Below are 14,699 nucleotides of genomic sequence, written 5' to 3' on the forward strand. Positions count from 1 at the left end.
ATTGGCCATTTGTATCTTTTTTGGTGTCTGTTTAAGTTTTTTCCCATTTAAAAAAGTTGGGTTATGTGTCTTTTTGTTATTACTTTGTAGAAGTTCTTTCTACATTCTTACTGTGGGTGTTTTGTATATGTGTGTGTGTGTGTGTGTGTGTGTGTGTGTGTGTATATATATTGCAAATTTTTTCTCCCAGTCCATGTCTTGACTTTTCATTTTCTTAATGAAATCTTTTCTGAACAGAAATTTTAATTTTTGTAAGCTCCTATTTATCAAAATTTTCTTTTATATTTGCTGCTTTTTGCACTATGTCAAGAAATCCTTGCTTGACCCAGTGTTGCAAAGATACCCTTATGTTTTCTTCTAGAGCATTTTTAGTTTAGTTTTTTTTTTCCTTTTTAAAATTATAATTTAACTAACATGAAATGTCATATTGGTTTTAGGTGTACAACATCTTGATTCAACAATTTTATGTTAGTGCTTGGAACAATAAATGTCGTCAACATACGTTATTACAGTGTCATTGACTGTATTTCCTCTGCTGTACTTTCCGTCTCATGACTTATCTATTTTATAACTATAAGTTTGTACCTTTTAATCCCCTTTACCTATTTCACCCATCCTCCCTCCCACCTCCCCTCTGGCAATCACCAGTTTGTTCTCTGTATTTAAGAGTTTGCTTTTTCTTTTCTCCCTTTTTTTTTTAAATGTTTATTTATTTTTGAGAGAGACAGAGACAGAGTATGAGCAGGGGAGGGGCAGAGTGAGGGACACAGAATCTGTCTGAAGCAGGCTCCAGGCTCCGAGCTGTCAGCACAGAGCCCAATGTGAGGCTCGAACTCACAGACCTAACAGACTGAGTCACCCAGGCACCCCAAGAGTCTGATTTTTCATTTGTTTCTTCATTTGGTTTGTTTTTTAGATTCCACATATAAGTGAAATCATACAGTATTTATCTTCTCTGACTTATTTTACTTAGCATAATACCCTCTAGGTCCATCCATGTTGTCACAAATGGCAAGATCTCATTCTTTCTTATGGCTGAGTAATATTTCATCACACACACACACGTATATAATTCATATATATATACACGTGTATATATATTTTTTATCCATTTTCTTTATCCGTTCATCTATGGATGGACACTTGGGTTGCTTCCACAATTTGGCTATTGTAAATGTCATGCTGCAATAAACATAGGGGTGCATATATCTTTCCGAATTAGTGTTTTCATTTTCTTTGGGTAGGTACCCAATAGTGGAATGCTGGATCATATGGTATTTTATTTTTAATGTTTTGAGGAACCTCCACACTGTTTTCCACAGTGGCTGTACCAACTAATTTACATTCCCACCGACAGTGCACAACTGTTCCTGTTTCTCCACATCCTCACCAACACTTATTATTTCTTTTTGATTGTAGTCATTCTGACAAGTGTAAGGTGATCTCTCACTGTGGTTTTGAGTTGCATTTCCCTGCTGATGAGTGATGTTGAGCATCTTTTCATGTATCTGTTGGCCATCTGTATGTCTTTTTTGGAAAAAATGTCTATTCAGGTCTTCTGCCCATTGTTAAATCAGATTATTTGGGATTTTTTGTTTTTGGTGTTGAGTTGTATAAGTTCTGTATGTATTTTGGATACTAACCCCTTATTGGATATATCATTTGCCAATATCTTCTTTCATTTACTAGGTTGCTTTTTTGGTTTGTTGATCATTTCTTTGCTGTGCAGAAGCTTTTTATTTTGGTGTAGTCCTAATAGTTTATGTTTGCTTTTGTTTCCTTTGCCTGAGGAGACATATCTACAGAAATGGTGCTAAGACTGATGTCAAGGAAATTACTGCCTATGTTTTCCTCTAAGAGTTTTATGGCTTCAGGTCTCATATTTAAATCTTTAATCCACGTGAGTTTATGTTTATGTATGATGTAAGAAGGTGGTCCAGTTTCGTTCTTTTGCATGTAGCTGTCCAGTTTTCCCAGCACCATTTATTAAAGAGGTTGTCCTTTACCCATTGTATATATTTTTTCTCTTTTGTTGTAAATTAATTGACCATATATGGATGGTTTGTTTCTTGCCTCTCTCTTCTTTCTATTGATCTAAGTATCAGTTTTTATGCTAATACCATAATGTTTTGATTACTAGAGCTTTGGAAAATAGTTTGAAATCAGGGTTATGATATCCCCAACTTTGTTCTTTCTCAAGATTGCTTTGGCTATTCAGAGTCTTTTGTGGTTCCATACATACTTTAGGTTTGTTCTATTTCTGTGAAAAATGCCATTGGAATTTTGACAGGGATTGCAGTGAATCTGTAGATTGCTTTTGGTAATATGGACATTTTAACAATATTAATTCTTCCAACCCATGAACACAGAATATCTTTCTATTTACATATCTTATTTAGTTTCTTTCATCAGTGTGTTATAATTTTCAATGTATAGGTCTTTCACCACCTTGGTTAAATTTATTGGTAGATATTTTTCTTGATGCAGTTATAAATTTGGGGGATTGTTTTCTTAATTTCTTCTTCTGGTAATTTATTATTAGTGTACACAAACACAACAGGTTTTTGCATATTGATTTTGTGTCCTTGCCACTTTATTAAATTCATTTTTTAGTTCTAACAGGTTTATTTTTGGTGGAGTCTTTAGGGTTTTCTATATATAATGTGATGTCCTCTGCGAATAGTGATAGTTTTCCTTCTTCCTTTTCGATTTGGATGCCTTTTATTTCTTTTTCTTGTCTATTTGCTCTAGTTAGGAGTTGCAATACTCTGTTGAATAAAAGTGGCAAGAATGGACATCTTTGTCTTGTTTCTGATCCTAGAAAAGCTTTCAGCTTCCCACTGTTGATTATGATGTTAGCTGTGGGCTCGTCATATATGGTTTTTATTGTGTTGTGATACCTTCTGTCTATACCTGCTTTGTTGAGAGTTTTTATCATAAATGGATGTTGAACTGGGGCGCCTGGGTGGCCCAGTCGGTTAAGTGTCATACTTTGGCTCAGGTCATGATCTCACGGTTCGTGGGTTCCAGCCCCATGCGGGCTCTGTGCTGTCAGCCTGGAGCCTGGAGCCTGTTTTGGATTCTGTGTCTCCCTTGCTTTCTGCCCCTCCCCTACTCGCGCTCTATCTCTCTCTCAAAAATAAATAAATGTTTTAAAAAATTAAAATAAATAAATGGATGTTGAACTTTGTTAAATTCTTTTTTTGCATCTATTGAGATGATCATATGATTTTTATCCATTTTGTTAGTGTGGTGTGTCATATTTATTGATTTGCAGATGTTGAACCATCTTTATGTCACTGGAATAAATCCCACTTGATCATTTTGTATGATTCTTTTAATGTATTGTTGAATTCAGTTTGGTAATATTTTGTCTCTTATGGTTAGAGAGTCTCTTATGGTTAGGCTCCCTCTCTCTCTAAGTTTTTTTTTTTTTCCCTTCCCCTCCCCCATGGTCTTCTGTTGTTTCTCAGGATCCACATAAGAGTGAAAACATATGGTATCTGTTTTTCTCTGTATGACTTATTTCACTTAGCATAACACTCCAGTTCCATCCACGTTGCTACAAATGGCCAGATTTCATTCTTTCTCATTGCCAAGTAGTATTCCATTATATATATAAACATCTTTATCCATTCATCAGTTGATGGACATTTAGGCTCTTTCCATAATTTGGCTATTGTTGAAAGTGCTGGTATAAACATTGGGGTACAAGTGTCCCTATGCATCAGCACTCCTGTATCCCTTGGGTAAATTCCTAGCAGTGCTATTGCTGGGTCATGGGGTAGATCTATTTTTAATTTTTTGAGGAACCTCCACACTGTTTTCCAGAGTGGCTGCAAATTATTGTTAACTTTTGTATGTGGTATAAGGTATGGGCCAAGGTTTGTTTTTTTCATCCAAAACTTACATCCGTTGTTCCAGCACAATTTTTGAAAAGACCTTCCTTTTCCCCAGTGAATTACTGTGGTGCCTTTGTCAAAAAGAGTTTGTCTGTATGGGTATGGTTCTGTTTCTGGACTCTGTTCTGTTCTATTGATATATCTATCTGTACTTACATCAATACCACACTGTCTGAAGTATTGTAGCTTTATAGTAAGTCTTAACACTACATATAAATCCCTGATTTGGCTATTCTAGGTTCTTTGCCTAGCCACATAAACATTAACATTTCCTTGCCAGTTTTTACCAAAAAGTTGACAAATAATTGATTGAACAAGTAGAAGACAAATGAGTATGGTGATAGAAAATTTCAATAACACTCAACCAATTTGATGTATATATTAATAGAATACTACAGCCATCAACAGCTGTATATATATTCTTTTCCAGGGACACATGAAACATTCTCCTAGATAGACCATATGTAGAAATCATACAGAGTATATTTTCTGACACTGTGGAATTAAGTTAGAAATGAATAACGAAAAAGCATCAAGAGAAACTGGCTGTATTTTTGACGAATAAATTAAAGCAATAGTAGAGGGAGCTATGTATAATTTAATTAAAAAAAGGTATACATGCTTCCTTCTAAAAGTTATAGAACACAAACTTCCCATTAAAATTAACAACAAAATAGGATCAAGGTCAAATCCTATACAAAACTATTATTCTTAAAAATGTATGACTGACTGGGGTACCTGGGTGGCTCAGTCGGTTAAGTGCCTGACTTTGGCTCAGATCACGATCTCATGGTTTGTGAGTTCAAGCCCCGCATGGGGCTCTGTGCTGAGAGCTCAGAGCCTGGAGCCTGCTTCGGATACTGTGTCTCCCTCTCTCTCTGCCCCTCCCCGGCTTGTGCTCTGTTTTTCTCTCTCAAAAACAAATGGACATTAAAATTTTTTTAAATGTATGACTGACTGTTGTACCAATGAATAGCAAAAATTTACAATTCAATATTTGTATTCTACACAACATTATATATAACTAGGTATTTAATAGACACACCATAGGGGCGCCTGGGTGGCTCAGTCGGTTGAGCGTCCGACTTCAGCTCAGGTCACGATCTCGCGGTCTGTGAGTTCGAGCCCCGCGTCGGGCTCTGGGCTGATGGCTCAGAGCCTGGAGCCTGCTTCCGATTCTGTGTCTCCCTCTCTCTCTGCCCCTTCCCCGTTCATGCTCTGTCTCTCTCTGTCTCAAAAATAAATAAACGTTTAAAAAAAAAATAGACACACCATATAGCATATTCTAGTGAAAGTCATTTAAAAAATTCTTTGGGGTGCCTAGGTGGCTCAGTCAGTTAAGCATCTGACTCTTGATTTCGGATCAGGTCATGATCTCACAACTTGTGAGTTCGAACCCCACATAGGGCTGTCCGCCGACAGCACGGAGTCTGCTTGGAATTCTCTGTCTCCTTCTCTATCTGCCCCTCCCCCATGAATGCTCTCTCTCTGTCTCAAAAATAAATAAATAAACACTTAAAATAAAATAAAATAAAATAATTTCTTACTGATCTTCTCCCTATCACCCACTGCTGGCCATGTCACCCTGAGCAGGATTGTGTTGTTACAGGGCTCCGTGTCGTTCGAGGATGTGACTGTGGACTTCAGCAGGGAGGAGTGGCAGCAGTTGGACTCTACACAGAGACGCCTGTACCAGGATGTGATGCTGGAAAACTACAGCCACCTGCTGTCATTGGGTAAGCACAGCCATTCTAAGAATCTACAAAGGAGCATGTAACGGATAAAATTGTATCCTCCCTGTAAAATATGTTGAAGTCCTGACCTCCAGTACCTCAGAATATGACCTCTTTTGGAATTAGGGCCTTTATAGAAGTAATCAAGCTTAAATGAGGTCATTAGGGTGGGTCCTAATCTGGTACGACTCGTGTACTTAAAATAAGGGAAATCTAGCCAGAGAGACACATACACACGGAGGAAAGACCGTGTGAAGACACATAAAGAAAAGAAGATGGCCATGTCACTAGAGTGATGCATCTGTAAGCCAAGAAATGCCCAAGACCACCAAGATGTTGGAGAGCAACATGAAACGGTTCCTTCCTGTTTTGAAGGTTCTACTTCAAAAAGAGCATGGCCTTACTGATACCTTGATTTTGGACTTCTGGCTTCCAGAACTGTGAGACAGGAAATTTCTGTTATTTCAAGCTGTCCATCTTGTGGTATTTTATCATAGCAGCCCTAGGAAAGTAACATGAATTTTTATACTTGGGAAGTGGGTTGCTGCTGTAACAAATACTGAAAAAAACATGGAAGTGGCTTTGGAATTGGGCAATGGGTAGAGGCTGGAAAGGTTTTAGGTACTTCACAGAAAAGGCCTAGATTGCTTTGAAGAGATTGCTGATAGGAATGTTAAAGGGGCTTTTGGTGAGGTCTCAGAGTGAGGAGCATGGAAACTGGAGGAAAGGAGATCCTTGTTATAAGGTGGCAGAGAACTTGACTGAATTCTGTTCTGTTGAGTGAAAAGTAGAAATTGTAAGTGACAAACTTGGAATTTTAGCTAAGGGCATTTTTTTCCTTTAATGTTTATTTATTTTGAGAGCAAGAGAACACGTGCTAGCAGAGGAGAGAGAGAGAGAGGAAGAGAGAGAATCCCAAGCAGGCTCCACACTGTCAGCGCAGAGCCTGATGCAGGGCTGAATCTCATGAAGTGTGAGATCATGACCGGAGTCAAAATCAAGAGTTGGACACTTAACTGACAACCACCCAGGCGCCCCTAGCTGAGGAAATTTCTAAGTAGTGTTAAAAGGCATGGCCTATGCTTTCCTTGCTGCTTATAGTAAAATGTAGGAGGAAAGAAAGACATTGAAGAGGAATTGTTAGTAAAAATGAAGCAGAACTTGAAGATATGGAAAATGTTTGGCCTATCCATATCACAAAAAAATGAGATGGACTCTGGAAAGAACACCAAAGGGGTGGACAACCAGTCGCTAAAGAGATGAGATGTATGCCTTGTGGATCCAGTCAACCCTGTCAGTAGAAATACTGCCAGCTTAGACTGAAGAGGACGGAGACAGGAAAAAATGAGCTGTCCAGGAAAATGAGGGAAGGCTGTAGGCTATCTGGGATTGTGCAGATTGGAGGTAGGCTGGTAAAACCGTTTGGCTGTGTACATGCGTTTTCCTTCAAGAAGAGGGATGAATGACTTCAGGGATGGGTCAGAGGCCAACAGGGCTGCTGCCACCACCACAGGCCCAGAAGTCACTGTCTGGGAAAATGGCATGTGACAGACCATCACCTCCTCAGTTCCAGAGGGCAAGCCACCTGCTTGGTTCCTGGCCTGAAGGGGCAGAGCTCTCACCCAGGGTCAAGGGTGTGGAGTTGCCACATCTGATCTGAGGTTACACCTCATGACAACTTTCGGCTCTCTTGAATTGCTGCTTCAAAGTTCTTTTCAACTCTCCCTTATAGTACTTGTCGACTGTCACGTTTGTGCCATTATTTAGCCTTAGATGGAGTTTGCCACCCACCTTGGGAAGCATGCTCAAGCAGCACACTCCGGGAAGACCCAGGCTCGGTGCTCTAGGGGTTACTACTGACCTCTCACCATCTATAGGCTGGGGCTTGATCAGAAGGACTTGGACCCCCTGTGAGTGGGGAGTGGGTCTCTCCTGCTGGCCACATTTCCTGTGTCCCACCACTGGGTGAGGATTCAGCACTGGACTCTTCCATGTTCACTGCCCATTACTGAAGGAGTCATTGGTTCTTTTTTAAAAAATTTTTTAAATGTTCGTTTATTTTTGAGAGGGAGGGCAGGGAGAGGGGCAGAGAGAGAGGGAGGCACAGAATCTAAAGGAGGCTCCAGGCCCTGAGCTGTCAGCACAGAGCCCGACGTGGGGCTCGAACCCATGAACCTGGAGATCATGACTTGAGCCAAAGTCAGACGCTTAACCGACTGAGCCACCCAGGCGCCCCGAAGGAGTCCTTGTTAAGTGTCCTTTCTTCCACGTGCTAATAACGCTTAAATTCAGCGAGTAAGTTGAGACCAAGTAGGAAGCTAAAAGCTGTTTCTCTATAGGAGAGCAGTTATCCTCAGAGGATGGCAGGGCTTTGCTCCAGAATCTTAAGGTTTGCTCTGTGATTCTCCTGTGAGGGCCTGCCAAAAGCTTCATCCCTATCTGCCACGAACACTTCAAACACCACTGGATCTGCCAGATCATATGGCCCAGTGGCAGAGCAGCTTATATGGCAGTCTGGATCTGTAAAGAGCCTTCTTTCATTCTGGGCTTTGTTCAAAACTAGCAGTTTTTTGGATCACATGGTAAACGGGCCAGAATAGCACACCCAGATGAGGAATATATTGCCTCTGAAGTCTGTAGAGGCCCAGTAGGCATTATCCCTCTTTTACTTATAGGAAGAACCAGATGCAAAAACTTATTCTTCACTTGGAGATTTCTAGGGGTCCAGTGGCATGGAACTTTCCCTCAGGTAGATGGCCCCTAAATTTTTGTCAGATTTATGTCCTACCCTGTGACATACAAATATCTCACCAGTAAGTCAAGGGTCATTACTACCTCTCGTTCATAAGGTCCAGTCAGCATAATGTCATAAATGCAATGGGCCAACGTGATATCTTGTGGAAGGGAAAGGCAGTCAAGATCCCTGCAGACTGGGGCACTTGGGTGGCTCAGTCAGTTGAGCATCAGACTCTTGGTTTCAGCTTAGGTCATGATCTCGCCGTTTGTGAGTTCGAGCCCCTCATCAGGCTCCATGCTGGCGGTGCAGAGCCTGCTTGGGATTCTGTCTCTCTCCCCAACTCTCTGCTCTCCCCCTCCCATTCCCCCCACTCACTTGTTCTCTCTCTCAAAATAAATAAATAAACTTAAAAAAAAAGATCCCTGCAGACTAAATTATGACATAGGACTGAAAGGCTGATATATTTCTGAGGTAGGACAGTAAAGGTATATATATAGTTGGTCGTAACAACTGAAAGCAAACTGTTTCTAGTAGTCTCTACTAACAGGTATTGCCAAAAAAAAAAAAACCCAACCCACACATCTGTCAGATCAATAGCTACCATACCAGGTACGAAGGGATGCGTTAATTTGCTTAAGCAGTGAACCCGTGTCTCGTACAGCAGCTGCTATTGGAATTACCACCTGGTTAAGCTTATGATGAGCCACTGTCATTCTCCAAGATCTATTTGTCCTCTGTACAGGCCAAATAGGTGAGTTGAATAGAGATGTGGTGGAACTCACCGCCCTGGCATCCTTCAGGTTCTTGATGGTGGCCCTAATCTCTGCAATTCTTACAGGAATGCATATTTCCTTGGTTTACTATTTTCCTAGTAGAGGCAGTTCTGGTGGCTTCCACTGGTCCTTTCTCACTGTAATAGTCCTCACTGCACAGGTCAGGGAACCAGTATGGGGATTCTGTCAGTTGCTGCGTATCTGTATTCTAATTTTGCATTCCTGAACCAGGGAGATAAACACAGGATGGGTTTGGGGGACTGCTGGGCCCCCTGTGAGATGGAGCTGCGCTGAATCGCAATTGATCACTTGACTCCCATAAGCCCCTATGCTGTCTAGTGGGCCACAGTGACATCCTGCGTCTCCTGGAATTAGTGTCCATTTAGAACTGGTGTCCAATGATCTCTGAAAAACCTCACTATGTCCTTTGCCTCAACGCACAGTCACCCTGACAAGGGGACTGTAAATCCCTTTAGAGAAGGCTGGGAGAAAGATTAGTAGTATAAATTTTGACAGTGTAGTGGGGGTCCTTCCTCAGGGGAGCTGTCTCCCCTTCATTCAGAGATTTCTGGGTCTGTAAACTGGCTCAAGTCTGAAAATTGATGGAGGAGCTGAGACTCTCTGTTTTTTTGTTTCAAGTTAGACTTCTGTTCACTTGAGCTAGAACTCTTCTCTTTATACAGATCAAGTAAGAATTTAATAGATTGCTGGGGTGTCTGGGTGGCTCAGTCGATTAAACATCTAACTTCAGCTCAGGTCATGATCTCACGGTTCGTGAGTTCGAGCCCCACGTCGGGCTCTGTGCTGACAGCTCAGAGCCTAGAGCCTGTTTGAGATTTTCTCTCTCTCTCTCAAAGATAAATAAACATTAAAACATTTTTAAAAGAATTTAGTAGATTGCTCATCTATTTTCTAGAGACATCATGATCAACTAGCCAACACCATGGGTCTCTCTGCAAGTCAGACTATTCTGATCACTGCTTTGACCCTGCTGTCCACTACAGTAGCTGTGCCCACCTTGCATTTAGCAATTCAGTGCCTCCATGTGGCCCCTGCCACCCCAGGATCCAATTATGCCCATTGCATTTGGGTTTCCCAATTGAGTGGCAGCACTTCCACTATAATTGTGTGTCCTACAGAGAAGAAGCAATCACAGAAATCTTCAAGGATTCTGCCCCCTCCCCACACCCACCCAAATTTGTTTGTCACAGCCATGGTCACAGATATGTCCTCTGGATCCTCCCAGTGCGGGACAGAATGTCTTATATGATAAACCCACTCTAACATCCCAGTATCCCCAAGCCTTTGGATGCCTTTCTGTATAGTATAGAGAGTTCTTCCAAAGCAGTTCTCCATTTCAGCTGCATTTAGTACAGGCCATGTTTTGATCCACGTTTCTGCCAACCAAGCAAAATGTTCAAGCCCTCTCTAACCCAAGTGGCAACATTAATTTCAGAATCTGTTTAGTGTGCACATACCACTAAATCTGGCCTGATCCAACTTTATGTTCTTTCCATTATCCCGCACTCTTTTAAAGTTTATTTATTTTGACAGAGAGAGAAAGAGAGAGTGGGGAAAGGGAAGAGAGAGAAAGGGAGAGAGAATCCCAAGCACACTCCACACTGTCAGCACAGAACCCAGTGCAGGGCTTGATCCCACAAACTGTGAGATCGTGACCTGAGCTGAAATCAAGGGTCAGATGCTCAAGTGACTGAGTCACCCAGGTGCCCCCATTATCCCACACTCTTCATACCCATTTTTACCCAGATTTCCCAGATTTCTGTCTATGTAAATTGGACAAATAATGCAGTTCTTTTGCACCTTCTCATGAATTTACACTATATCTCACTCTTTGGGCCCTGATGAGACTTGAGTCTAGTTAGAGGTCTAGAAGCAAATAAGGGTATGTCCTGGGAGAACTCAGAAGTACCTTGCAAGGCAAGTACCTCAGAGGAGGCCATTGCAGGGTCCTCGGGCAAAGTAGGGTTAGTCTTCTCAGAGAGGGGTAGAAGGGCTACTTCTACTGGCAGAGAAGACTCCTCAGAATGTAGAAGTTCAGCGTCCTCGTATGTTTCCATTCCAATTTTTGGGTTTCCTTCCTTCTCAGTCAGTTCCCTCACCTGAATAGCAGACACCCTGTGAGGTTGGGAATTCAGTTTGTGTTGTAATGTAGCCATTCACAGGATGAGACTCTGGGTTTGGTTTTCAGCAATATCAACTCTGCAGCTACAGGAGGTAGGGGTTTCTTTCAGGAAAGACATAGAAATGTTCAGGTCATGTATGCAGTGCTTGAGCTGGGAAATCAAATCCCTGAGTGCATCCTTTAGTTTCCGGCCCTCCATTTTGACCAGCATAATTAAGAGCAACCAGGCAATCTTATACTTGTAAGTTTGACAAAAATGTCTAGGGTATCAAATATAAGGTCCTGCAGAAAGATGCCTCTCATCAGCATTTGATTAGGAGTATCCAGGGGTGATATTTTGCATATCTCTTTTGCCACATCATGCCATGGACTATTAGTGCCCTCTTTACTACTGGAAATAGAGTCGTTAGCGCATTCAAATCTAATCAGAATAGGGAACCAATTCTAGAAACCCCATAGCCAGTTCAGAAAACTCATTCTTACTATTCTTTTCCTCTAGAGTCACCCTCAAAATCTGTATTATGGCTCTCCAGAGAAATGGAACCAATAAGATACGGTTATATACGTATACAGAGTACACCCACACACTATACATACATACACATACATAGAGACAGAGAGAATGAATACATGTACATATACACAGAATCTGGGAAAGAGGTTTATTTTAAGGAACTGGCTCACCTGACTGCAGGGACTGACAATTCTGAAATGTATAGGGCAGGCCTGCAGGCTGGAAATTCGGGTAAGCTGATATTGTAATCCTGAGTCTGGAATCTTCAGGGCAGGCCAGAACACCGAAAACCGAGGCAAGGTGTCTGTGTTGCAGTCTTGAGGTAGAATTCCTTCTTTCACTAGCCGTTCCTTGTTCCCTCTGCCCTCAGCAAACACCTCAGTGGGTTGTGGTTCTTCACCTAGTGGGGTGACCTGAAAATTCATTCCTTGAAGGATCTGCCTGAATTGGATTGTTGTAGTCAATGTAGTTTCCATTGACTTTAATCACAGGACACAGTAGTACTAAGAGACCCCCCCCCAAGGGATTTCCTGTATTCCAGACATGCTTCTTCCTCTTTTCCATTGTGGGGCAGGAGTCCAATTCCCCTGAGTAATCAGGATCAGTCACCCAGGCCAGCACAGTAATTCCCTTCTTTGCCTTTTGATTCAGAGATGTGAGGGGCCCAAAATGTCAGGTGGCAGATAAGTCTCCCAGTTCAGTGGAATCACTATTGTGTCTCCCAGTGGAAGCATTCCTCCCTTTGGAACAGCAGAGCGTAAGGTCATAAGAACAGGAAGCAAATATTTTGCTAATGGACCAGGAGAGGTAATAGTGAATGGTGCCACTCCTGGGCTGGGGCCAACGGAGTGGGGCCACCGCCATTGTAGGCTTGGAGGATAGAATATTGAGCCAATAAGAATTACTCTCAAAACTTAAAATCTAGTGGAATTTGCCTTGTTAGGCTTTGGACTTTGTTGGGACCTGTGATCCCTTTTTTCATTCCAGTTTCTCCCTTTTGAAATGGGAATGTCTATCCTATGCCTGTCCTACCTCGGTATTTTGGCAGATAAGTTGTCTGCTTTCACAGGTTTGCGTGGAGAGAAACTGCCCCAAGATGATTCACACTCCCAACTCATTCATAACCAATTTGGGTGATTTAGATAAGATTTGAGACTTTGAGTTGATATCTTGATAGATTTTGAACTTAAGACTTGATGCTGGAATGATTAAGACTTTGGGGGATATTGGGATGGGGTTAGTATATTTTGCACGTGGGAAGGACATGAATTTGGGAGGGTCAGAGGGCAGATTTTTATAGGTTGAATTGTGTGTCCCCTGAAAAAAGGATATGCAGAAGTCTGAACCCCCAGTACCCAAGAATGTGACCTTATTTGGAAATAGCGTCTTTATAGAGGTAATCAAGTTAAATTTTGTTAATGTTTATTTATTTTGAGAGACAGAAAGCATGAGAGGGGAGGAACAGAGAGAATCCCAAGCAGGCTCTGCGCTGACAGAGCTCATGACTGTGAGATCATGACCTGAGCCAAAATCAAGAGTTGGTTGCTTAACCAACTGAGCCACCCAAGCACCCCTGAAGAAATCAAGTTAAAATGAGTTCATTGGGGTGGGCCCTAATCTAATATGACTGGTGTCCTGGGGCGCCTGGGTGGCTCAGTTGGCTAAGCGTCCGACTTCAGCTCAGGTCATGATCTCAAGGTTCCTGGGTTCGAGCCCTGTGTCGGCCTTTGTGCTGACAGCTCAGAGCCTGGAACCTGTTTCAAATTCTGTTTCTCCCTCTCTCTCTGCCCCTCCCCTGCTTTCTCTCTCTCTCTCTCTCTCTCTCAAAAATAAATAAACATTAAAAAAGATTTTTAATATGACTGGTGTCCTTATAAAAAAAAGGGAAATTTGGGCATAGAAATAGACACACATAGAGGGAAGACGGCCATGTAACTGAAGTGATGCACTTACAAGCTTAAGAACATCAAAGAATGGAACGTCGTTGCTGGCAAAGAACAAGCTAGAAGAGTCAAGGAAGGATTCTACCTTACATCTGTGAGAGAGGGCATGGCCCTGGTAAACACTTTGATTTCAGACTTGAGTCTCCAGAAGTGTGAGATAATGATGTTCTGCTGTTTTAAGTCACCCAGGTTTTGGTACTTTGTGAGAGCAGCCCTAGGAAACAAACAAAGAGCCTCCATGAGAGTATGTCCATTCTCAGCTGCTGAGAACTCTGCGACATCTGATGTGTGTGCTGGTGGCATCCTTGATTGGTCTGAGATGCTTCAGTCCATTAACCTCTGTGATTATTGCTCTTTTCCCAGTGAAATGTGGTTACTTTTTTAAAGAACAAGTGGAAAGCAATTAGCTGGACCCAATTCTATCATGTCCTGTTAACAGGGTATGAAGTTCCCAAACCAGAAGTCATCTTCAAGTTGGAGCAAGGAGAGGAGCCATGGATTTTGGAGAGAAAAACCCCACATCAGAGCTGTTCGGGTGAGTGAGTGCAACCCAGGCAGATCTGGGGGCACAGAAACACTTTTCTTTTCCTAAGAGGTTGGTGCCTTTAAAATTCTATTATTTCTACCATCTTGAAGGTTCTAAACTTTGGAAGCTGCTTAAGGAAAAATAACATTGCCTCTTAGGTACCAGACTGCTCTCTCTCTTTATTTCCCTTACTGTTGTCAACTGTCTTTTTGGCCTGACTTGCGTCCAGGAGAATTGCTACAGTTCCTACGCTCTGGATCATATGCCAGGCTTCCTCCCTATAGATCTTGCTTTTTTGGATGTTCTGTCCTTCCATCACATTTTTATGCTTCATTATTTAAACCCCACCCCCAGGGTCTTAGATTCTTATCATATACTTTCAGGTTCTTTTTGTTGTTAATTTTTTTAATCTTCCTTTATTTTTGAGA

At 41.8% G+C, this 14,699-nt stretch overlaps 1 protein-coding gene across 3 annotated transcripts in view; it reads left to right on the forward strand.

Moving 5' to 3' along the window:
* The window catches only part of ZNF81 (zinc finger protein 81), an 88,753-nt gene that overhangs the window by 55,415 nt on the left and 18,639 nt on the right, over positions 1 to 14,699 (forward strand). For all 3 annotated transcript variants that reach the window (XM_030305758.1, XM_030305759.1, XM_030305761.1), the window contains 2 exons: positions 5,512 to 5,638; positions 14,185 to 14,280. In XM_030305758.1, coding sequence (XP_030161618.1) covers positions 5,512 to 5,638; positions 14,185 to 14,280 — 223 coding nt within the window. The remainder of the gene's footprint in view (positions 1 to 5,511; positions 5,639 to 14,184; positions 14,281 to 14,699) is intronic.

This window comes from Lynx canadensis, chromosome X (assembly GCF_007474595.2).
Source record: "Lynx canadensis isolate LIC74 chromosome X, mLynCan4.pri.v2, whole genome shotgun sequence".
In the NCBI taxonomy this organism is placed as follows: domain Eukaryota; kingdom Metazoa; phylum Chordata; class Mammalia; order Carnivora; family Felidae; genus Lynx; species Lynx canadensis.